Consider the following 26,432-nt stretch of genomic DNA (forward strand, 5'->3'; position numbering starts at 1 on the left):
TCTGGTTTCAAAATAGCTAATCAAGGTCTTTGCTAGAAGGGTTTCCCCCCTGAACTCCACCACACATATAAAAGGAGTGCCTCATTTGAAGAAAGGCAAATGTCCACATTTTTATTAATTTTAACCAGCCATATGCTTTTCTAATGTATTTTTTAGCCTTGAACAATATGATCCAAATGCTGTTAGGTGAGAGAGATTTCTTTGTGGTAGATTTCAGAATCCGTGATCCATATTAAAAATATGCAATGATGATTTTTTAGTCTCTCCCACTTTTCTTTTCTTTTTTTTTTTTTTGAGCCATCACATCCTATTTTCAATAACTTCTATTCCTAGGTCTGTGACCCAGATAAATATTCCTTTTGGCTGTTAAGAGTCTGCATTCCCTTGTCACCAAGAAAAGAAAAAATCCCTCCCTTTTAATTCATTGCACCATAAAACCGTTAACGTAGTCCTGCTATTTTGATTTGATGATCTCATCCTTTGGTGTGAACAAACCGACCCTCCGCCGGGGGGCGCGCAACGCTGCTACTCTTCATTCAAACGCCCGAAAGGGCAGCGCGTTGCTCTTCTAATTTGGTATCTTACAGACATCCGAAGCTGTTCCTGGAGAAGTGCAAAGCCCCGCCCCTCCATCAGTGTCAGAACGGCATCTCCCCCCTAACCCAGCCCGGAAGCTGCCCAGCTTAGGTCTCCTCACCTGCCCTCCCTGTCGTTGCGCACCTTGGCACGCATTTGTAGCGCGCGCGTAAAAGAAGGCTTGGCAGCTGCAGTAGCATCTTATCCTCCCCCGGTTGCTGGCTTGTCCTCTTCTTTGTCAAGTGATTCAGTTTTTTAAAACCTAGTCTGAGAGATCCTGTTGCAACCGTTTTGGACTACACATTTAAAGGAGGAGCTCTGGTAATAACCACTTTCCTGGGAGTAAGTCCCATTCAACTAAGCAGCGCTTGCTTCTGAGTAGGCATGCATAGGATTTTCAACTGGATTTTTTTTTTTAAAGCAGCCCTTCGCATACAGGAGACGGTATTTCTCACCGGGAGTTTAGAATTATGACCCAGATACTGCTCTTCAGAATAATCATGTACGCCTGCAATTTTATCTACGTACATCTATTGTGTACGTGGTACGCATAGGGGCACAAAAGCCAAAAAGACAGGGATCGCATGTCCTGGAGCATTCGCGTGCAATCATGCGCGCGTGTGAATGCTTTTCTTATGCGTGCAGGTTTCACGCTGGATCGAACGTCTGCATTTGCAACAGGGACAGGCTTTGGAGCGCCGTCTAAAAAAAAAAATCTGCAAGCCGTTTGCCTACAGAATTTCTAACGGGAAGCGGAGCGCGTGTATGCGCGCGCGCGCCACCCATGTGCCTTTCATGCAAAACGCCCAGGCGCGGAGGGGTGCTGAATTTGTGCAAGGTCTGTTTGCCGAGAGGGGGCCCGTCTCTTCTTCTCCCCCTCCTCCCGCTTCAATGATGTCATGGAGAGGCAGCAGGCGAAGGAGGGAGGGGGGAGGCAGAGAGGAAAAAGGAGGAGACACTGCAGGTTCATGTGTATATAATGAAAAGGCATTTGACAATCTGCCAAAACGCACGGGAGGGAGAAACTGGACCTACTGGATTTCGTAAAGCGAATCGTCATCATCTGCAACTACATGGGGAAGGAGGAGGGGGGAGCAGCGGCGGCGGCGGCAGAAGCAGCGATTCCAGACTCGGCAGCCTCCATGTGAAACCACAAGCAAAAATAAAGCGGGGAAGAAGGGGGAGGGTGGGGTGGTTGGGGGAAATTTAAGGGAGGAGGAGATCACTGATATTAAAAAAAAAAATCCATCAGATCCAGTTCTCCTTCGTCGCAATTGCTTTCTCGCGCTGGCTCTTCGCTGGGATTAAAAACCGCCTCTTGGCAAGAGCAGCAGCCATGAATTCAGCTGAGCAAACCGTTACATGGCTGATTACTCTGGGGGTGCTGGAATCGCCCAAAAAGAGCATCTCGGATCCGGAGGGATTTTTGCAGGCGTCCCTGAAAGACGGGGTAGTGCTGTGCAGGCTGCTGGATCGCCTGCTGCCGGGGACCATCGATAAAGTAAGTGCCATTTATGTCCCTCTATTTCCCCTTTAAGCCTCCTCTTCTCCCTCCACCGCCCTCCTTCCCTCCCCCCCCATCACACGGGTAAGGCAAGCGGATTTTATTCTTGGGTTTCACCACCAGAGTGCTCGCACAGCGCATGCAGCACACCATGCTGCCCTTTCCTTGCGTGCACAGCGGATCTGATAACCCACGAGTGCAGCAGACAAATAAAAATGCCCGGGCTGGGTGCTGAATAATGCAGCGGCCCCGGCTGCTTTTCCGATCCTCTTTGGCACAGGGCGCAACAGTCACCCAGGTAGCCAGAGGCTCCGCCGCCCTTGCCAGATAAAAGAGGCGCGCATGGGCGCAACCCGAAGAGGCTCCTTCCATCCCAGTCGATCTGTACATGCAAGGAAGTGAGCCGATCGCATCTAAGCGCTTTTCCTTTGTCCAAGGAGTCTCCCCACCCTCGCAAGCGCAGGAAACGTGCGGCCTTTTCCTGGGGAATGCAGTTGCTTTCCTTCAGCCGACGGCGCGGACATCCCATCTAGCAAGCGAAAGGCGCCATTGTCAAAGAGGAAGGGGGTGGGAAATGGGTGGGGAGTGGGGTAAATATAGGAGCAGAGTTTGGAGCAGGGCTAAGCTGCTGCACTTTTCGATTTCCTCTTAAAGGGGCAGGAATCGTCGAACGTTTGCAGATCTTCCCTGAACGAAAATTAAGGGTAAAACGTTTCAAATCGCCCTGCGAGACCCACAGTGATTTACCATGGGAAGAATAAAACGTTTTTCAAAAAATCAGATAATGTAGAAGAGAAAATCTGTTTTCCTTTTTATTTATTTAAGACATTAGCAATCTAAACTAAATGCGTGCCTCTCCTTTTTTGCACAAGCACTGTTATTCATTGTTCTTACTGAGAAGTAATATTACTATAGCAGCTGTGGTCTGATAGGCATGCAGACAGAAGGTTACAGCTGAAATTAACAATCCGCTCTGGAATTTATGGATTGGTGCAGTTTATAATTTTGCATGGGTGCTAAGGATCTGCTGAGGCCTTCACAGATCCAAAGGCCCATTTTGGGCCTGTTGGATGGGAGAATGGGTGTGACAGAAAGGACATACTCTCAGGCTACAGTCTTGCAATGGAACATACAAATTTCACAAAATATGGCTGATTAGAGAGATAGAAAGATAGACAATCTTGCATGAAGTCCTGCATGTAGACTTACAGTTCTAGCATGGGTGAGGTGCAGATCACATAATTCAAACTACTATAGCACTACTGTTGCTATTACTTAAAAATTCCCCTTATACTAAGAGATATCTCTGCTTGCTCACATTACAGTATGCTGACCTAGTTTTCGAAGGAGCGCTGGTGATTTATTGTGAGTGTTATTTTGAAGTCTTAAGTTTAGTGTCTTACTGCTTGACCCTCGGTAGATGAAACAGCATTTTAGCTGAAAACGAAGCACCTTAAAATGTTCTGTTGTGTGTTAAAAAAATTTGAATATGGTACTTGTCTTTTTCAAACATTGATTCAAAGCCAGAGAAAGCCCCCCCTACCCCCCGGTTTATTTTACAGGCAAAAAAAAGAGGCCAGCTGCTTTATTTCAAGGTCTATAAACAATGTATTCAGATTGGCTTATTGTATTTTCTTATCTCTGGGTATAGTTTTGACTGTAGACTTTTCCAAACTTGGGAAAATCGGTGCCTGTTTGCTGATCCCACTCCACCCTTGTAAATTAATGTGAACTTTGACCTACATATTGGCTAAGTTTCGTGTTCATACTAGTTGCACTCTAGTTTATGTGTGGGTAGAGGGAGAAAGGGAAAGTTCAGCTTTTTCGCTCGTTACAGATGCATCAATATAATGCACGAACCTGCGTGAACGCAACGAGAAAAACAATATTGCTCTGGCTGTAGTATTTTTGCCATAAGTTTTGGCACTATTCTACATAGGTTTGTGCATTCGGAATATTATTTGTACAGTGGTGGCCTCTAGAGGGTGTAGTGGTTGTTAGCGTTGGAGCTGAGAATCCCAGCTACATTTGCAGAGCATGTGGAATTTGAATTCCCACCTTCCTTTCTTCTAACCTTGGAGAAATTGGCAGCACAGGGCTTGCTACTGGGTAATCCAAAACTATCGCTTTAAGCAAATCTTGTCCCGTGGGCAGTGTGACTTAGACCAGGTTGGCAGAATCACCTTTGATATTTTTTTTGGTATTAGAACCTTGCAAGATCCATCAAGTGGAGCCCAGGTGCAGAAGACATACACTTAGAATGAAATAATTCTGACCCCCCCAAAATGGCTGAGTACTGGAACTGCCCTTCCACACACAAAAAACCCACTCCTCGTTGCCCCTTCTCCCTGAGCAGTCTTAGCAGTATAATTTGGGGGTGACAATTACTTTTGTGGTTGTCCTGTTTTTGTTTTTTTTAAAGGAAGCCAGCTTTCCTTGCTCATCTGCTTCAAATTACCCAGAGATCTACCAGCAGATTCCAGTCTCCCTTTCACCCACTTCTAGGCTTAAAACACAGCAATGTCATTTTCTCCATTCTGCGTAGCAAGTTGCATTTGCACATTGCTGCGAACATTGGGGCGGAGACAGGGGTGTCTTCACCCGGTGCACGTGAACCTGTTTGATTTCTCCAGCCTTGCAACCTATTCAGGAAGCTGTCTTCTGCGCATGTACTGTGGCTGTTACGCATACACACCTCATCTTAACAGCAAGGTGAATGAGGCTGTTATGTACTGAGTTAAATAGGATCCAAAAAGCAGCAGTCTGATTGGTCCTAGAACAATAGGATTCAGAATGCAGCAGTCTGATTCGTCCTAGAACAATGCAGCAGTATGATTGGTCTGCAGGAGCCACCCAATCCAGCTCCAGGTGGAAGTGAATCCGCAAGCTGATTGGCCCATGGAAGAATCCCGGAATTAGCCAATCACGTGCGGCCCATTGTGTAAATAATGTATATAAAGCAGATATTTTGGGGAAACTTTCATTCCTCACTACTATGATCTGAATAAAGAGCATGAAATCCACACTCGACTCCTAGTATATTTCAGAGGCTTAAGATTTCCTTTCAGATTGACAGAAAACACATCAAACAACAAGGCCTCTCAAGGAATTACAGGATAGCTCTGCACTGAGGCATAACGTCCTGTGTGTGCATGGATTCAAAAGCCAACCGTGGTAGCGCACCCCTGGTTTAACCTCAGCACCACCATTCCTTTTAAATTTGCAGGGCGAAGGGATACGGAGAGGAGTCCTTGGGGCAGGGTGGGGCAGAGTGTGGAATGTGCTGTTTGCTTGCATTTGCAGCCAAGGGAGAAGGGAGTGTAGAAGGGGTCGTGGGGACATCCTGGGGAGAGTGCATCTTAGATGACAGGGCTGTTTGGGTTGGCAAGATAGCTGGTGGGGAAGAAGAAGAAGCTGTTTTGGCATGTGGGAGGATTTTGGAGGGCAAGCAGTGGCACATGAGAAGAAAGCTTAGACTGTATGTGTGTGGCCGGAGGGCAGGGGGAGAGAAGGAATTGGGAGTTGCAGGGAGGTACTAGAAACCAGATAAATTGGATGTTAGCTACTATCTGCTGCTGCCCTGAAACAGTGTGAATGGAAAATGTGCAGAGTGGACACTACTGTATAGGGAATTGTTGATGGGAGCTTAAGCAACCGTTGGTTTGATTGGAGGCAATGGAGAATCTTGCAATTCCTAGAGAGCATCGTACTGCCTTGTGCTTTGAGAAACATGGTTTAAGGCTGAACTGCCAATGTAAACCCTCAGAGCAGTTTGTTTGAGTATGGTTCCTAGACCTCTGAATCACTGCTGCCGCATCCCCTCTACTGCTTGAAGGTATATGGTAGAAAATCTTTCCAAATCAGGAAAAAGTATCTTTCCAATTGTGGCCAGAACAAAGTTGGCTCACTAGGGATGGAGATCAAACTAGAAGGAGATACAAGCTGCTTGCGGGATTCAAGTCAGCAAAGAGGGCTTCTCAGTTGGCTCATTTGCCTTTGCCAGTCAACAAGCCTAAGCACAACACGTTTTCTCAGGACTGCAGCAAGAGGGTTTGGAGTGGGCTTTGTTGTTGTGCGTTTGTAGTTCTTTTTGTAAACAATCTGCACGACACCGAAAAGCTGACTTAACATTGGCTGCCTTTGGACAATCCACTCCCAGCCTAATAAGCTGAGAAATGAATGAGTGTTTTGCCTGAACACACAACCCCCTCGATTGAGCCATATGAACCAGGAAGGGAATTGACCATAGTTTACCATTTCATCCAAACTGGGAGACTAGAGTTACCAGCAAGTCATGATGTTAAGATGGCTTCAGATCGTGGTTGAATGTTTTGGCTTGTTATAAACTTGGGAACCATATGTTGCGTTTATACTCCCATTTACTGTGTACTCACTGAGTTTCAGTGTTGGGTTTTTAAGCCGTGTCCACACAACATTATCCAAAATGCATATGTATCCTGTACTTTGCTGTGATATACCAATGTTTGATGTGTTGTTTCTCCAACCAGTGGTGTCACTTCACACCAATAGGAGTCCTTAAGTGGACCTTAATTTGTCTCTAGCTAAGGTATGAACACCTTTGCAAAGGATAAAAACATCCCTGTCATCGACAGACCCTGATGTATTTACAAATTGAAATTAATTGAAGCTGTGCAGAAGTGAATAGCTGGTGGGGAAAGAGCTGTGAAATGCACTGAAAAAACTGCTGTGCTCTGAGATGGTAATGTTGACCAAACCATGGTTTCCTGGTTTGAATATAATAGTAAACTATGGTTTTCCTCAGGCTTTCTGACTTTCATTCACTACTTGATACTGCCTATGAAAACTCATGCTACAATAAACAAATTTAGATGTAATTTACACATTCAGGTACCATGACAAGGTCTGCATTTTTTGGATGTATGATTTCTGCTAGCACAGAGACACGTAACAGAAAGTTGCATTATTGTCCTTTGCAATATGACGAGTGATGCCGCACCATTGAAAAGCAGCTTTCACTGAGATGGCCCTTTTCTAGGTCTGTATCTGTATGAACAGTGCAGAGAACCTGGCATAGAAAGAGACCTGAGTCTTTGATGTCAAAATATCAAGTAACATCCAAACTGGGTTGCTGAAATTTCACTATGCCCAGAGAGCGTGGCAATTGGTGAAAGTAGCCATTCTTTTATCATTTGGACCACCAAAAACAAAAAGGCTAGGTTGTGCTCAAGTAAGGAGCGAATAGAATTAGGAGTGTGCTGATAGAGACCTTGCTGAAATGTCGCCACACACACAGAACCTACCCCAAAACTGTTGCTATTAAGCTTTCACACAAGCTGTGACTGCAGATGCATAACACGTTATTTTTACTTAACAGAATTTCTGCAATAAGAGCAAAGTTGGATTTAAATGGATGGAAAGAGTACAAACTGGCATTTTCATGTGATACGGATGATGGATAGAGACTTGCGCACACGAGAATGGTTGATGAAAATCTCGGAATATGCAGAGATGGCAAAATTGATGGCACTGATGAAAGACACAAGTTGAGAACCTTTTAAAGAAGACTGGAAACCCTTTCTAGTTTATATAAAAAAAGTTATTTCCCATATGCGAAGATCACAGTGGGGTTTGAAGTGTAAGAAAACTGCAGAATATATGAAGAAACATGTTAGAGAGAGGATGAATTTAGATAAGAGGGAACCTTAAAAAACAATTGTATGTGTTTTGGGTTATAAACATTGATGTTGGGTGTGAGCAGGAAATCACTAGTTTTGTTGAATTGGAATATAATTGTTGAGTAACAAATGTAACTGTATGGAAAAAAGAATAAAATAATATAAAGAAAGAAAGAAAGAAAGAAAGAAAGAAACTTGCACACATGAGCAGCTGTGATTCCATAATAAACTTCCATCTGGAAGCCCCTTTTGATGACAGCTGACCAGCTCATTAATTACTATGATGTAAATACCCAGCAAGCTACCCTTACACAGGAATGTTGCAGCACTAATGGAGGTATTAATTAGAACCTGATGAGAAATAGTGATTTCATGTGAAGTATACAGAAAAAGTAACAATATGCAACATTTTCTGTATGTTAATTTTTTTACAATGCTGTATTGTGCATAACGTGTTTTATGTGGGTTTATTTTGGAGAAGACATTTATTTGGAATGGGGGGAGTAACTTCACAGTCCTGTGATGTTAACTCAAAAGTAAGACTCATTGGGCGTAATGGTGCTTCCTCCTAAGGTAACCGATTTGCAGCCAAAGGCAAGAATTACTTCTGGGTGCACAATTCTTAGGATCGTTCTGGGAATGACTGCTTACATTTATATTGAGAACGTAAGAAGACCTTGTGCAGGGTCAAAACCAGAGGAGCCATCTAGTCCTGTATTTCCTTCTCGTATTGGCCCACCAGATGTGAGAAGCTCATGAACAGAGCGATACTCTCTGCACTTGTGATCTGCAGCAACTAGTATTCAGAGGCATATAGCCTCTGATACTAAGGCTAGTGTGTAACTATCATGACTAGTAACTACTTACAATTTTATTTCACCACCACACTATTAAAAAACAGCAACAGCTCATAGGCATGGTCCGACAGGGAGGATTCTGGTCCAACTCTTGCATTGCATGTGCAGAACATGGCATGTAAGGCTCACACTTTAATTATCGACCACATCTCTCGTGTGTTTATGTTACCGTTGACATAATGTGCCACTCACATGCTGTGATACCATATTATGCATTTTCTTAACTGTCCACTCCACACATTTTAGTTGTTGCTGAGAAACAGGGCATGAGAAGCAGGGCATGTGATAAGGGTCCACACATGTTATAGGATGAGAGGCATTGCACTCTTGCCTGTGCATATCAGTTTTAGAAGCATCCCTGTTTCAGTTTTCACATGGAGGCTCATCCTTTTTCAACCTATGTGTTTGTCCTCTCGCCTCTCCTTCTCTTCCCTTTCTCCTCTCCTCTCCTCTTCAAAACTTGCACAAAAAGAAAATACCTGGGCACGATCCAGTTGTAGGTTATGATGAACTACCAGGAGGTGCAAGAGCTTACAGATACCTTGCACTCCAGATATTTTATTGTGCACTAGGGTCCCATCTCCCCGATGACCTGTTTATTGAGCATTAATCCAGTTTTGCTTTCACAAAGCTTACATGGAGGTTAGATTATTGAGCATTCATTATTTGTTTGTAGGGCCGCTATACAACAAGGAACATTCGTCTTGGTTTGCTTGTGGGATTTTGATATCTATTTCTATTAGTCTTTATTTTTCACCCCTATCACTTTTCATTTCCCTATCACTTTCCAAACTACGGAAAGGCTTATAAAAATGTATGTTTATTGTGCTGGGGCAACAGAGCCGTATATCCCACTATTAACTATGTAAAACTTAAAATTCTGATATGCACTTGAATCTCACTCACAAAGCAGTCATAATCTGGAGGCACATTTATTTATTTTTGAGGAGATTTGATTTGCATTTGAACTGTGTGTTTTTTTAATGCAAGCCGTATAAAGGCAAAAGGTGCAATATAAGTTTTAAAACAAACAAATTGTGCATTTTTACTTTTAATTTCCCCCTTACATTTATATCCCATATTTCTTCCATCATAAACTGCAAGGTGGCATAGAAGGTTCTCTCATCTAGGCATGGATGAGACCCAGACGTATTTAGCCACAGTAGGTTGTGGTTTAATGTGTCTTCAGGCTGTCACTGTCCAAAGTTGTCCTCTCTCATGGGAGAGCATTCAAGCTGTTGCAGACCTCATCACTGCCACTGCCACCACTTCATCGCTTGCATAAACTGGACATCTCATGTGCTCGCCTTGCTTTTCAGCTTTGGAGACGGAACCTGGTGTTTTATAGATGTTGGAGAGGAACCATAAATGGGACAAGAATCAGACGGAAGTGCTTTGGGGGAAGGGATGATTGGGGGACCAGCGTGTTAAGAAATATGGATGCTTTTTTCTGAGGAGATAATTGAGAACTGACAATGAGGCACAGACTATGGGACCAGGTTGCCTTGAACTGCTGAGCTAAGCACTAAGGCATCGCAAGCAGAGGGCTTCATGGTGTAAGCTGCAGCTCTTTTCCTTCACTGGCAATCCTAAAGACACCAGTGTGCAATTGTGACAGTTTTTCAGAAGCATAGAAGCATTTTAGGTCTTTACATTGGGGCCTGAGGCATGGCCTGCATATTTACACACATATGGTCTCCTTCCCTGACAATACTTACTATGTGCAGCCTCCTGTGGAGATTTATATATGCCCCTGACAGAAATAATCTGTACAGGACAGCTGTGTTTGGTCTGTTTGAGGAATAACACTGCACATTAACTATTCGTTTAGAATGTTAATTCTCTGAAAACTGGCTGTGCAAACATTCCCTGAATGTGCATCAAATTAATTTTGACACCAGCTGTCCTGGTGGCTCAGGGAGTGGGGAACTGACATTTGCTCCTGAAGGTCTAGAGCTCCACTACAGAGCTGATGGCTCCAGAGTCCATGTGCTAATTGACTTCAACTGTAGACCGCTTGGGAATCTCTTGTGTTGGCACAGCACTACATCTGGAGTCTCAGCCGGTGTAGGAGGCTACAGCAAATCTGTGCAACTCGTGACTCACCAAGCCCATGAGCAATGTATTGCAAGAGGCTCACCGACACTCCCTTTTTATGTTAGACCCAGGTAATGGCAAAAAAGGGGTTAACCCATCACGTGATGGGGTGCCACAGCCGGTGGGCTGCACTTACGTTAGTGTGTGGCACGTTACTCAAACCTGGATTGGGTTTAAGACAAGGAAAACTCAGGTTCAGCTCTCCAGACAGTTGTGAAGTTTGGTGGGTGGTCTTAGGCAAGTTGCCATCTCTCGGTCTCAGCAAGGCTTGTGCTTGCTTAGCGGCAGACAGCCCCACACCTGACCTCTGCCCAGCTGAACCACTGCAGCAGAGGAGGCTGCACAGTGGGAGTGGGGTGGCAGCCAGGTCAGCGTGGTGCAAGTGCGCCAGCGGAGCCAATCTAGTCTCCTACTGGTTCTTGCTCTGAGTTATTTGGCAGGAAGTTGGGTTACGAATAATTCATGCATGCTAATGCGAAGTTTTGTGTGTGTGTGTGTGTATAGGGGTTGTTAAGTTGGAACCCAGAAATACTGTTTATTGTGTGGTATGAAACAGCTGTAGACTGTGACTTATAGAAACTTCTCCAGACTTCCAAGACTCAGGACAGTGTTTGGATGACTATGTTTATATGGCAATGACCCAGCAATGACTCAGCATGAGTGTGGATTCTTTTTATAGCGGGACACTTAGTGACTGGTTCTGTGAATGCACCAATATGTGATGAGGCTGTTGCTTACTACATGCAATTAATTTGGATAGGAGAAAACTTAACTATGAAGCGAACAGTCAAAGGACAGGTAAGCACACCCAAAAATGACAAACGATGATGATTTTGTGCCACAGCTAATGTGTTATGTGAGGTAGCACTCAAAATCAAGCTGTTGAAGCAGAAACTGCCCAGTTTTGAGGCTTTTGCCCACAACTGTGGGGCAAAAGATTTTTTAAAATAAATAATAATAATAATATAGTCATGGAGATCTTTGGCCTACTATATTGGAGTTTGCTTTAAATGACTGAATCACTTGTAAATCGACCCCACCGATCCCTGTGGGAGTATTCACAAGTAAGTGTGATAAGCTGTTCTTGCCATTATGAAGTTAATTTTGAATCCATGCACTATGAAGTCTTTCAGACAGTTAACAGATATAGAGTCCTGCCCTGCAATGAAGCCTCACCTCTTAGCTTGAGTGTCTTGCCAAGTGATACAGAACATGGTGCCACACATTAGGCAAAAATATGTAATAAAATGTCAAAGGATTGTATGGACTCTCTTCTAACGGATCAATTTTACCTCAGAAACATGTAGGGTAGTTCTCTTTGATCTCTTTTCATGATGAATGCTGGCTATTTGTTTCTGTTCTTTTGTACCTATGTTTTAAATAACCAATAGAAAGACTTCTCGCAGCTGAAGTGTTACAGGCACCCATGTTTCCTCCTGCATTATAAAGGTTGCTTATGTAACGCTTAATTTATCACACAGGTTTTAGTTCCAACTCATTTATTTTAAGGCAGCTTGAAGAACAATTTGGCAGTCTTCAGAAATGTTTGCAAAGTACAGTAGAAGTAAGAAAACTATTTTTGGATTTTTCAGTTGTTTCCCTTGAACTCTGGGATAGTTGGTTTTATATTCATTCACCTGGAGCCAACTCTGTGAGCGTCACAAGCCAAACTGTGAATTTCCCCACAAAAACGAGGTGTTTACGCGCTTGAGATTTTGTGCAGATACACAGAGCTGCTACTACCTACCTACCTACCTACCTGAGTACTCATTTCCACTGCTTTAGGGCATGTAAAACTGCCTGTGAGGGAGTCCTCATGTAGCTCCATTAAAAATAAAATAAAATAAAATAGGGAAGGGGTTGGGGGGGACAAACACAAGTATGCTCCCACCTTACTTCTCCTGTTTCTGCCAGAAGAAAGTAGTTTGACTGTATGCATGTACATACATTCAGATTCTTATTTTCCACATTCATTGGAAATTTGATTTTCAGACGTGTATTCAGTAGTTTCCTGGATAGCCCATCTGTGTGCTTTGTAGTGGAAGTGTTTAGTAGCCTAAGTTGAAACATACTGAAAATACTAACACTGAATGCATTTAGCCATAGGGATGGGGGGGGGGGCTGGACTGTATTCTGGAAAAAAAAATATGAATGAATTCCTATGCCCCACAAATAACCCAGAGATGTATTTTAAATAAAAGGACACATTCTACTCATGTAAAAACATGCTGATTCCCAGACCGTCCGCGACCCGGGTTTAGAAGGCGATTGGGCCGGATCTGGCCCCTGGGCCTTAGTTTGTCTACCCATGGTTTTAACGGTCATTCATTTACCCCCAGGAAACCCTGGGAATTGTGGTCCTGTGAGGGGCTGGAGACTAACAATTTATGCAAAAGCATTCTTGGTGTCTTCAGCAAACTATAACCCCCACTATATCATGGGGAGAAACCACAGAAATTACAGTGGCGTGAAACTGGTGCATGCTTATAGTGGGTGCATAGATAAGTAGTTCTGCATGCTCGGAGTCCTTTCCAACTTCTATGCTTCTGTGACTCTACTCTGGACTCTCTGTATGAGAGTTGAAGTTGTATTTTCTGTGGTTTAGGGGACCATGCCTGTGTCTGTTACTAGACCCATGGGCTGGCGGGAAGAAGTTGAAATGGGTTGATTCAAGGAGGCTGTCTCTATGTAGTACTGTATTTTTCTGTGCATAAGACTAGGTTTCCCCCTGTTATGTACTGAAGTTCTCACCCTGGGCCAGCAGGGGGATACTGTAGATAGTTATGCAAATAAGGGATCGAAAGTGATGTCCAGTGATTGGATAGTTACAGAAAGTTGTTACAGTTACATTGTACTGGAGCTCTATATAAGTAGGCTGGCTGAACCCTTCAGTTCAGTTCTGTTCTGGCCTGTGAATAAACAAGAGCTGTTTGGAGAATTGCTGTGTTGTCTGATATGTACACCCACAACTTAACACCCCCCCTAAAAAATAATGTCAAAAATTAGGGGGCAGCTTATATTCTGGGCCATCTTCCCCCATTTTCTTAAATCTGAGTCCCCCAAAATAGGGGCAATCTTATACATGGGGGCGTCTTATAGATGGAAAAATACTGTACTTTGTTTTGCTGTTGATGTTTATCATGTGCTTTATTATTTAAGGATTGTTAGCTGTCTTGAACACATTTGGAAAGGTGGAGCACAAATGTCTTAAATAGCAATACGGTAAAGTTAATAGCAATAGAAGTCAACAATACAGACTTCTGTACCATTCACCTTGCCTCCTGCATCTGCACTGACAATGTATGGAAACCAGTGTACAGTGGTAGCTTGGGTTACAAACGCTTCAGGTTACAAACACTTCAGCTTACAAACTCCACTAACCTGGAAGTAGTAACTCAGATTGCGAACTTGCCCCAGGATGAGAATGGAAATCGTGTGGCGGTGGCAGCGGGAGGCCCCATTAGTGAAAGCGCGCCTCAGGTTAAGAACAGTTTCAGGTTAAGAACAGACCTCTGGAACGAATTAAGTTTGTAACCCGAGGTACCACTGTATGTGACATCAATGCAGTGAAATCACTGCTTCAAGGAGGGGCGCGTTTCCCTGGTTCAGCTTCTAGTGCTGCGAAATGATTTGCTTGCAGAAACTCTGTAAATGTGACACCAGCAGATTTCCCCACTTTCACTGTGTTTTGCACCATTATGCAAATTCAGTAGGTTCCTCATGAGAGAAACAAGTGGCTTCATCACTGACGTAGGCTACATTTAGCAGCTTGCAAGATTGGAGTTAAAAGTTAAGTAGGTTTCCCCACCCCCCTACTGACTGTACAATGGAGCTTGGCTTGATTTCTCGAGTCTCCTGTAACCTATTTGTTCTGCAAGCACCGGTGCTGTGCTTTGTAGCACACCATGAAGTGAGTGCCGTGTTGGAAACTGTGGAATGCAGATGGTCCTATTGTGTGTGACAGCAGACTCGGGGTTTGCCCTCACTGGGGCAAAATGTGGACTCCCATCCCAGTGTTGTCTCAGACCCTTCCTCCTTTAAATGCGGGGCATTTTGATCCTGACCTTTTCTGATTTTCCAAGCATCAAAGCCCTCTTCATTTCAAGGTGGAAAGGTCCAGGGGAAAACTGAGATGGGGAGGACATTGTGTGGATGCTCCTACATTAACAGGGAGATTGCCCCCCTGGGAAGACACATGTTGGAACAATGTGGACAGGCCATTGCAGAACGTTGCTGCTGGGGAAAGCCTATGAAAGAAAGTCCGTCAGCCCAGCCTTGTATATTATTTTCCTGAAGGTGGCCACCAATTATTTCCAGCAGGCTCCCTGTGCCTTGGAAATAGCTAGCCAAATCCAACAGGTGGATCTTTATTAACTTGTGACTGAAGGACAAGAGCTGAGCCCATTAGCAAAACTGCCCGCCAGAAAGAGCCCTTCCAGAAAGGCAAGATCCTGGCAACTCCGTTCTGCACACATTGCTGCTGCTGCACTGGTGGGGTGCTCTCTATATTGTCTACTGTATTTGCATAGCTAATAAGACACCACCTCTCTAGCCCTGCCCCTGCAGAGGGGGTGGCGCGGGAGGGAGGGAGGGAAGAGAAGGGGAAACCATCCCGGAGTGGGGGAACGAGGGACTTCCCTCGTCCCCCGTTCACACGCCATTTCCTGTCGGCGTGTTTACTTCCGGGCAAATCAAATCCAAAAGCTGCTTCCCAAGTGAAGCCTGGAGGGGAGAAAGTGCGGTGGGTGGGCGGGTGGAAGCGAGAGCCCGGAGCCCACGGAGGGCGAGCTAGTCCCGGGTGGGTGCTCCGCAGCCCCTGCTTCTCTCCACGGTCGCAACCCGCCACCGCGAAACTGACTTGAGCCGCTTCTCCTCTTCCTCTTGCAGGTTTATCCGGAGCCGCGCACCGAGAGCGAGTGCCTGAGCAATATCCGCGAGTTCCTCCGCGCCTGCGGCGCCACTCTCCGCCTGGAGGTGAGGGGGGCGAGAATTGTGCACGTGTGTGTTTGCAATATATGTGTGTTTGCTTGCTTGCATGCGTGCGTGTGTGTGTGTGTGTGTGTATGCACACACACACACGTGTCTATATGAGCATGTAATATGGGGTGAGGGCGGAGGGGGCTAAGGAGGTTAGAGGGCCGTGCTAAGGAATGAATTAAAAGTTAAGGGAGCAACTGTGCCGGACGGTTGGCAGCAAACAAACGCCTACCTGTTCCATCCTCTCTCTCTCTGCACACAGGCGTTTCTTTCTTCTCCTCCAGCGTAATGCCACGGTGGTGGTTCTTCTTACCCACACACCTATTTAGCACACTCGTGTCTGTGCAGCCACACTGTCCTTTTTTTTGCATGCCTCCCCTTTTATATTGCCTTGCGAACGCTATATATCATTTTGTACGGGTAGCTGTTTTAACAGCCAGATATTGAACAAGCTTTCCCACCTCCTGTTAACTCTCATTGAAGGCCAGACCAGATGAAACACAGGAGGATTGTGAGTCCTCTCTCCTGGCATTTTTACTTAAAAGCAGCCACGGAGAAGCCTGGATTTTATTGGAGTCATGGTGCAGGGGGAGTAAGGCTTTTACATTTCCCCGCTTTCACTGTTTAATACCTCTTTCCAGCTGCTATTAGCCCTGAAGTAGAAGACATCTCTGTTTTCTGCTTGGGAGGTTGTTAACTGCTTGTGAGAGTACTGTATTAGTTTTTTGTGGGGTAAGGGCAGTTAACTTCCATTCCCCCAATGTTGGTTCTTTGATCATAGTCAAAGCCCAAGCACGCGTACACACACACACGGGTTTTTGTTTTTTTACTGTTAAGTAAAAATGAAAATGTTGTGAGATTCAGTTCCACACATCTTGTCTCTTGTCTCATCTGGCCCCAAATCTAGCCTTGTTTTTCAAAGAGATCTATTGTTTTCTACTGTGTTTGTCTTCACACTGATTTTATTTGGATTCTCCCAAATTTTATATATATATGAGAGAGTCATCCCTTTCAAATAGCCTGATTAATATCATTATGTAATGCAAACATATTAAAATATACACTCTCTAGTTTCATAAAACTCAATCCATGCCCTCCCATGAAGTACTGTATATTGAGGTTTTTTTGTTTTGTAGTGAACAAACCATAGGTCATCTCAGAATCAGATTTTTAATGCCACATCTGCACGATATATTGAAAGCGTTATTATGCAACTAGGCTTCAGCCAAAGAATCCTTGGAAACTGTGTTTAAGTGTACAGTGAGTTGTTAGGAGACCCCTATTCCCACCCCAGAGCTACGATACTCAGAGTGGTTTAACTGGTTGTCCCTTTTCCCTGGGAATTGTAGCTGAGTGAAGGGAATAGGAGCCTCATAGCAACTCCTAACTCTTTTGACAAACTACAGTTCTCATGAATCTTTGGGGAAGCCATGCCTGTTTAATGTAGTGTTATACTACTTTAAAATGAAGGTGATAGCTGATGTGTTCACGCCTCCTCAGAGGTGGTGGATTTCTGCTCAGCATGACCAAAAAAAATCCAAACACTGGAGGCAGAAAGAGGGTTTTCTTGTGTATCCCTGGGATATGGAGCAAGGAGAAACAGCTTGTTCTGGTTCTACCTGCTCAAACACTTTGAACGATGAGAAATTTACCCTACTTGTAGAAGGAACATCATGGGTGATCATGTCCAACCATTTAAGGAATCCTACCCAAAGCTGTTGCTGTCAAAGGCATTCATCCTGTCTACCTAAAGCAGTCCCTGGATATATGGCTGGAAGTGACACTAAATCATCAAGTCAACCCTCCTTCCTCAAGGACAGCACCTAAACAAATCTTAATCAACGGTGGTCTAACTTGATATTTAAGACCTCTGTTGACAGAGGATGCACAGCAAGGTTCCATCTTTTTATGTCTCATATACAGTAGACAAATAATATAACTAATCTCAACGCATTTGAATACTTCTGTTAGACTCTGAGGCTGGGAAGTGATGGCTATTCTAGGCCTTTCTTGCCTTAAATTTTTTGTTTGTTTGTTGATGACCCTCGGGATCCCTTCCAACTCTGTGATTCCATGATTTCAGCCCTTTTCCGTAATGAGATAACTAGAGGAAATGTGTAGGTGATAATCAAATCTAAATGCTCTGTAAAAAGTAGACTTCTTCAGTTTTGACTGCTAGGTGACACTTTCTCTACGGGACTAGTTGGTTTCTACATTTTTTCCTCATTCATTCAGACCCTTGGTTGTCTTGATTTTGCTTGGTTTTGGTTTCCTTATGACTTCTTTGTTATGAGGAGTACAGTTTAGAACGGGACAAGTATCTTCTGAGTCTTCTGTGTATAATTCTCTTGTTACATCCAAGTATGGTGTTTTCTTCCTTTTGGCAGTGTTGCTACATTGCTGAGTCAGAGTCAATTAGTTAATGATGAACTCCCCCTTTACTTTCTTTCTACACAGCTATTTAAATTAGTCCCCCCCCCAAGCTTGCTAACTTTCCCTTGGGTTAGTGAATCTAACTTTAAAGGGCCTTGTAGATTTAACACTTGATAACTTTAATACCTAGCAAATTTATAGTCTTTCCTTTTAATGAGTAATTGATTATAACATAGAGACCTAGATTTTGGTCCCATGATCAATCACACACCTACCTTGCTTCATTTTTGTCTGTGAACCCTGTGAGGGACTACAGTTATGGCAGACTTGTTGAAACAAGCTTGTGAACTACAGTAGAAATGTGAGACAATTGAACTTCTGGCTTTGTTTACCCAAGGTAAAGCCCCACCCATGTTTCTTATCTTTCGGAGGGGAAAGGCAGAAAGAATAAGAGTTTTATAAAATGACTTAGCTTTATTTAGGTGGGGTGCAGGGGGTGGAATTCACAGGGCCATCTGAGGAACAGTTGTGATTGACTACCTTGTGTTGAAACTTCTTGATTATTGGCCATAAACAATATGCAATTTACTATATTAAGTGGTCAGTGCTGTTTGAATTCATTTGTCAAGTTGTTTGTCATCTTGCCTGCACTTGCCTTTCTGTTATGACATGGAACTTAAAAATTGTTAGTTGGAAACGTATTTTAAAAATTGAATGGGCATTACGTATAATAACAGGAACAAAGTCTGCCAAAATTGTGGGAAAGTTCAAGACTATATGACTCACTTTTGGGGGGGGGGAGTTGAGGGGAGACTTCTGTATTTTCATGGTTTGGGAAAAATTGGAAATATTTTGAACCCAGGTACGAGTCATTTTAAAGTTGTGAACAAGATAACAACTAGGTAGTTTAAGAGAATGCTGGATAGGAAAAAACCCAGCTGTACCCTATTGCATCATATATTGTACTTGACCTGCAGGTTTTTTGGGGGCCATTTTCTGTTCTAGATAATATTTCTGACCTTTTCAGCACATTTCAGATATCCCTGGCCTTACTGTTCTGTCTTGGGAAAAGCATAGGAACATATGAACAGCAAACCTATAAATCTCATGTTTACTGTAGGGAATTGCGGGAATGGTTGGTAGGCAAACGTGCTTAGAATTATCTGTTGAAGAACTATAGTTCCCTGTAAACATGGAATAACTATTAAAATCAGTGTTAGCTGTGGTCTAAACCACTGAGCCTCTGGGGCTTGCCGATCAGAAGGTTGGCAGTTTGAATCCCTGCAACGGGGTGAGCTCCTGTTTTTCGGTCCCAGCTCCTGCCAACATAGCAGTTTGAAAGCATGACAAAAAGGGCAAGGAGATAAATAGGTACCAGTCCGGCAGGAATGTAAACGGCGTTTCCGTGCGCTGCTCTGGTTTTGGTGTTCCGCTGTGCCAGAAGCAGCTTAGTGATGCTGGCCACATGACCCGGAAAAACTGTCTGCGGACAAACGCCGTCTCCCTCGGCCTGTAAAGCGAGATGAGCGCTGCAACCCCAAAGTCGTCTGCGATTGGACTTAACCAGGGGTCCTTTACCTTTAATTCTCATTAAGGGGCAGGTGTGTCTTTGGGCTGTGCTACTGGGCTGTAAATGGGAAGTCACAAAATTAAATGTTCTTCCATACTAATGCATAAATAAAATTCCTCTTCTTAGAGAAATAGATTTCAAGGGAGAGGGTTCTAGCACAGTCTTATTTCCTACACCTGCTTTTCTATATGCAGAGGTTATTGATTTCTTTTGCATGGAGGACCTTTTAGTCCTCTGTAGCCACTAGTGATACAATCCAGGCAGAGGCTTATTGTTTTGTGTAGACTCTCAGGCCCTCACGATGTTGCTGTGTTTTCCAAATAAACATGCATAGGATTAGGCTGCCACTGGGTTATAGCTTTCTGTCCCATTTATACTTTTATATCCACTTACACAGTTCTGGGCCAGAAGAAATTGAATTCTTGACAGGAGAGGGGGACCAGAGGAAGAAGAGAAGACAGCAAAAGTATTGAACTCTCATTTTGGTAGAGACTTGAAAGCATTCCTTTACTAAGGAAGAGATGGTCGGGCGATATGTGTGTAACCTATCACTGCACAGGTTTCTGGAAGGGAAGAAGTTTGCTTGAGAGTCAAAACTGTCTGTATTCTTATTCCTGTAGATGAAAAAAAAAATGATGTGTTACAGAGTTTCCTGCATCTAGGCAGATCAGAAGTGTTTGGCTTGGTTTCTTGAGAACATGGTTTATTACCTTGAAAAACAATAGTACTTTAAATACCAGATAATGGTGAGAAGAGACTCAGAGCCATTTAGGCTGATTTTCTGTAGACTGCAAGTTGCTGGCTTCCATTTTACGGCTGTCACAAATTCAAATGGCGCCAAGTACATGATCAGCAGGGTATGTGGTACTGATAACTGATCAGTACCTCAGAACATCAACTTGTGCCAGCGTTTGCCATTTAAAAAAAGTTCTTGGGTGAACTAGTCTTCAGTACAATTGCATTTTACAAACATTTAATTTGCACGATTCGAACCATATGCAGTTGAAGGCTGGTTGACTGAAATTTTGCAAGTTAAATGCAAGGAAGATAGAACGCTTTAAAGCTCTTTCTGCACTGAGTTTTGCCTGCATGAAAATAACTTTTAGTGCTCTGCTTTGCTTGGGGGGTGGGGGCAAGGCACACACAGATTTGGCGCACTGGTGCAAGATCTCACAGGGCTGTCCAGTTCCTGCGAAGTCTCATGCAAACATCCCTACCCTTCCAGAGTTGGCGTGCTGAGTGAGCCTTGCCTGGCAAGCAAGGGAGACAGCTTAAAAGCTCTTTCTGCACAGGGAAAACCCAGCGGAACAATAAGTTTATAAACATTCTTACTGGCTAGCTTGCTGCTTTTTCTTCAAATCCCTCTCTGCAGACTCAGAAAGGCACTGAAAGGCATAGAAAGACACAGAAAGACACAGAAAGACACAGAAAGACACAGAAAGAATGCATGGTTCTGATTGGCTTAGGGTGGGCCGATTGACTTAGGTTGGGGAAACTGAGTCTGTACCCTATGGAAGCCATTTCTGTGGGATAGAGAGTTGCAGGAGACTGGGCGGGGCCTGCTGGTAGTGATTATTCTGACTGGCTAACTAGAGGAGATGGTCAGAAGCATCTAGGAAGCCTCTCAGTTGGTATTTCCAGCACTGACCATAGGTGGCTTTCCAGAGTCTCTGGTGGAAAGCTCCCTTCCCGAGCTCTGCTTTTTTTGATGCTTTGAACTGAACTGTCATGGGCTGAACCTTGAGCCATGTCATCACGAATCAGCTGCTCTTATTCCCCCACCTATTTTTGTTTTCATCTTTATGCTACGGAGCATACCATCATGAAATTTGGCATCCCCACATAATTTCTGAGGTGCAAAGAAATGTTGAGTGTTCAAAAACAAGTTGACTCCCCACCCCCCTTGGTAATTGTTGGCGATTCTTACTATTCTGTTTGAAGAGAATTCCCAGATGACATGAAATCACTTCCATGAAACCATTACACATGCATATATACTCTACTCTCTGCAATCCCCTGTCCTTCATCCTCTTGTTTGGCTTCCTGTTGAGTAACGCCGCCTAGGTGCGTGTGTTATTCCGATGATGAACTGGCTGTTGGAATGGCCAATCAACTCGCTCCCACTGTCCCAGATAGCCTCAGACTGGCAGGAAACATAAGCCTCTTCACATCCTGTTTTTCTTGACTTCTTTGAAGATACACGTTCAGCAGTCTACTTTTGTTGAGAGAGAATTAACAATGGTGAGCCCAAATCCCTTTCTTGTGTGCTGTTTATATAGATTCTCTTGCTTCCTAACCCATTTTTATTTTGCGACTTTGCTGTTTCGAAAAATAGTCCTGGTATATCTTTGACTGGATTTCTTCCGGTTGGTACTTAACTCTCCGGGGTGGACGATGGAGTGAGGGGTAGGGAGCGGCATTTTCTTTTTCCTGCTGGAAACAATTTATGCCTTTCGCTTTTTAAAGACTTTCGGTAAATGCATATTCTTGGGAATGTTTGGTTTAAAAGAGGTCTAGGGAACCTCAGGCCCAGGGGCCAAATGTGGCCCTCCAGGCCTCTTGTCTGGCCCTCAAGATTCTCCCTAGACCATACCTTTCTCTGGCTCCATTCTGCATCCTCCTCAAGTTCTTTTGCCCGACTGGAATGTGTCTTACGTGGCAATGGTTCTTGTTTGGAGCGGTGTCTATACATGCACTCCAGCTTGTGAGATAGAATGATGCCTCCTCCCTCATGGGTTGTTCTGGGCATTCTCCTGCCTCCCCAAAAGCTGATTTCATGGGCTGTCCAGGGGGAAGAAGTAGGGAGCCCTGTTGGGCAAGTGGAAGTCTGTGCACAGGGCTTCAGGGGGGTCCCACTGTTGGAGAGCTTCCATGCAGAGCGCTTTTTTAGAGTGTCGGGCATGCTCCTTCAGCGCACTCAGCACTTGCAACCACAGGCACAGTGTGGCCTGCTCCTGATTCCCTACCTCTTCATGTCAGGAACGTGGGGAATTGTGGGCCGTGCCCACCAGCAATCATGCAGGTGCAAAAACATTTTCCAAAGTACAGTGTACCCTGGAAAATAACACTTTGGCTTTTTCCTGTTTGTGCTAAGCATATGCAACCTCTGTGTGTGTGTGTGTGTGTGTGTGTGTGTGTGAAGCTTCCTTATGTATATGGATTCTGAATGCAGGCTGTGCTTAAGGACAAGTCTCCGCTCTGTATTTTTGCTTTAAAAAGAGACAACAGATACTGTATTTTTCGCCCCATAGGGCGCACCGGCTCATAGGGCGCACCTAGTTTATTTTTTTGGGGGGGGAAATAAAGAAAAAAGTTTTTATTTCCCCCCCCCCCGGCACGGGGCTGGGGCGGGGGAAACCCGAGCTTCCCCCGAGCCCAGCCCCCAGAACAGGCTGCTATCCGCAAGCCTAGGGAGCCCGGCTGGAAGTCGCGCCGGGCTCCCATGGCTTGTGGAGAGCTTCCTGAAGCCTGGAGAGTGAGAGGGATCGGTGCGCACCGACCCCTCTCGCTCTCCAGGCTCCAGCGAAAGCCTGCATTCGCCCCATAGGACGCACACACATTTTCCCTTCATTTTTGGAGGGGAAAAAGTGTGTCCTATAGGGTGAAAAATACGGTAACTTCGTTTGGTCCAAGCAGAGATAGAGGGCCACATGTGGAAAATAAATTATCCTTTCTGGGTGACTTTGTAGGATTGGCTAATATATCCTGTGTACAGTAAGGTAAGGTTCCCCCCTCCCCATCTCCCCTGCTGAAGCTAATGCCTGAAGAGGGTTATTGTGTTTGCTGGAACAGATTGGCAGAACTGCCCCTCTGTACCGCAGTTGACTCATCAGCCTGTAAAAAGGACAACTTCTGGAGAACCTTTATGTGGCCTATGGAAGATGGGCATAAAATAGGCCAGGTAGGGGTGTTTTTGGAAATGCATTCCATAAGGAGGTTGTTCAAGAGAGAAGACATGGTTCTGTGGCCCTGCAGTTCTGTGTGAAAGGGCATACACAGCCGATTCCCTTTGGCATGTCTATGGGTGTGGGAGACACATGTGGCAGGAGATGTTCACTCAGGTAGGCAGAGTGCATGATGTCTGGGACTTTAAAAGCTACTGTTGACACTTTGAATTGGGCCTGGAAGCTAATAAGGTAGGTGGTCCTCGCAACCAAAACAGAAGTTGTACACTCTTAGCAACTCACGTTTGTGTGTATAAAAAAATATACAACGGCTCAAAACTTGGCTGAGATATTTTAGAACAATATCATTTTGAACTTGCAGTGGCTTTCTTTCTAGCATGACTTAATATGTATTTGTTTCTTTTTTTTAAAGACGTTTGATGCAAATGATCTCTATCAGGGACAGAACTTCAGCAAGGTGCTTAGCTCCTTGGTTGCTCTAAATAAAGTAACAGCAGGTAAGTAGAATCCATTTCCCCCTACTTCATTTTCTTGCTGTTCTGTATTTTGTTTGTTTGTTTTGCTCTGAACTGAAAGTTTTGATGTTTCAGGTTTTTTTTAAAAAAAGAATTCACTGCATTTACCATTCAGCAGCAAGATTTTTATTTCATTTCATTTCTTCCTCCGTTCTTGCGACACTCCGGCTCACAACTCCCCCAATTGTCCTTGAGCTGAATATGCTTCCTTAACTAAATAAACGAGCTATAGCTGAATAGCTCTGTTGATGATAGCACCCAAGTCATTAGCTCTAAATTTGCTTGGTTTTCAGTGTTACCTGCACAAGAGCCCCATTTCTGTACTTTGATACTATTTGGAATATATTTGGCGCGGGTGGCGCTGTGGGTTAAACCACAGAGCCTAGGACTTGCTGATCAGAAGGTCAGCGGTTCGAATGCCCGCGACGAGGTGAGCTCCCGTTGCTCAGTCCCAGCTCCTGCCCACCTAGCAGTTCGAAAGCACGTCAAAGTGCAAGTAGATAAATAGGTACTGCTCCGGTAGGAAGGTAAACGGCATTTCCGTGCGCTGCTCTCGTTCTCCAGAAGTGGCTTGGTCATGCTGGCCACATGACCCGGAAGCTGTACGCCGGCTCCCTCGGCCAATAAAGCAAGATGAGCGCCGCAACCCCAGAGTCAGTCACGACTGGACCAAATGGTCAGGGGTCCCTTCACCTTCACCTTACAGAAGACCTCTATTTTCTAAGTAGTAATATATACCTACTGTGTCTGTTTTGGTGTTCATCCCATGCTCCCTTTTTTCCATTTTAAGAGGATAGATGGACAATTGTCCCATTTTCAGATTTTTATAGTAATACTGTGGTGTGTACCAGACGTTTGTTGTTTTGATTATAGGATCACCTCTAATGATTTTGATACCCCATGAGTATGGGGCATAAATGTCACTGTCTCTTAAAGCACTCATGTGTGTGCATGCACAAGCATACACCTAACAGTTCATAATATTAGTATTTGTGTTAATCCCTTTTTTATTGCATGAAGCCCATGTGAGGTCCGGAGGGTGGCAACACAAGAACCGGATTCCTCTGATGTGTTTGTGCACATCATTGAACTTGGATAACAGTAGAGCTGAGGAATAATCTAGCAGAAGTCCCTTTGAAAGCAATCTAATTGAATGTTTATTTTATTATATGTATCACTCACTTTTTTCCCCAAACTGGCTCTCAAACCAGTTTACATCTACAATATACTATATATTACAGATATAGGTCTTGTGGTAGGCTATTCTGGTTCCTGGTAGTTGGTGTCATAGTCTAGGATGGTTGTAGGATTTCATCCAGAGAGAGAAGGAGCTGCAAATGGACTTGGGGGGGCTAGTAGATTATAAAGATGCATTTAAGTGCTCAATTGTAGGTGCCTCATTGAATTCAGTGGCACTTACATTCCCATATAATCTGTCTAGAATTAATAATAATACCCTGCCCATCTGGCTGAGTTTCCCCAGCTACTCTGGGTGGCTCCCAATCGAGTGTTAAAAACAATACAGCATTAAATATTAAAAACTTCCCTGAACATGGCTGCCTTCAGATGTCTTTTAAAAATAGGATAGCTGCTTATTTCCTTGACATCTGATGGGAGGGCGTTCCACAGGGTGGGCTCCACTACCAAGAAGGCCCTCTGCCTGGTTCCCTGTAACTTCACTTCTCGCAATGAAGGAACCGCCAGAAGGCCCTCGGTGCTGGATCTCAGTGTCCGGGCTGAACGATGGGGGTGGAGATGTTGTGCCTCCCTGAATATAGGAAGAGTGGGCTATACACATTTTAATAAGTTTAGACCCCTGAAAATGTTTCATGATTTGTTTATTTTGCTACTGTTATTGGTGTACGGTGCCTTCCTTTCCCAAATAAGACAGTGAGGACTTTACCTACCGGCCTCTTCCTCCCACCCCATGTCTCCTGGATTTCTTGCCTGATCCATCAGGAGACACATACATGGAAGTGGTTCATCATCCTCATCATTTCAGTAGTAATGATTTCACTTTTGGGATCAGGGACAGGCAGTCTAAATTGGACGTGCATGCAAATGCGCCTCCTGGTGTGGATATGGAAGTATGTCCTCTTGGATTCCTTTGGATTTTGGGGAATGAGGGGTGCGATTATTATTATTTGCTTTGGAAGTGAATTTTGCCTGCATACCTGTTGGCTGCATCTGCCCAGAGATCCTTTCCAGGCCCGTCTCTTCCCACTTTGGTACTCAGTACATTCCTATGAAGACAACTCGCTTTACAGATCCGAGGGATGATAAAATATAGTTCTGTTGTCTTGCATAGAAGTAGGTTAATTCAAGTAATTGCCATCTTACACATACATTTCTGGGAATTCTACACTTCTGTTTTAGGAAATCAAATATAAATGCTTGTCCC

At 44.2% G+C, this 26,432-nt stretch overlaps 1 protein-coding gene across 5 annotated transcripts in view; it reads left to right on the forward strand.

Annotated features, from left to right (window-relative positions):
* Positions 1-1,778: 1,778 nt before the first annotated feature.
* The window catches only part of ARHGEF7 (Rho guanine nucleotide exchange factor 7), an 83,713-nt gene continuing 59,059 nt past the window's right edge, over positions 1,779-26,432 (forward strand). For all 5 annotated transcript variants that reach the window (XR_014167682.1, XR_014167683.1, XM_081908184.1 and 2 more), the window contains exons 1-3: positions 1,779-2,077; positions 15,579-15,665; positions 23,929-24,013. Coding sequence is in view for 3 of the 5 variants with exons in the window: in XM_081908184.1 (XP_081764310.1) it covers positions 1,913-2,077; positions 15,579-15,665; positions 23,929-24,013 (337 nt within the window). In the remaining 2 variants the exon portion in view is untranslated. The remainder of the gene's footprint in view (positions 2,078-15,578; positions 15,666-23,928; positions 24,014-26,432) is intronic.

This window comes from Podarcis melisellensis (assembly GCF_964234715.1).
Source record: "Podarcis melisellensis genome assembly, chromosome: 4".
Taxonomy (NCBI): Eukaryota; Metazoa; Chordata; class Lepidosauria; order Squamata; family Lacertidae; genus Podarcis; species Podarcis melisellensis.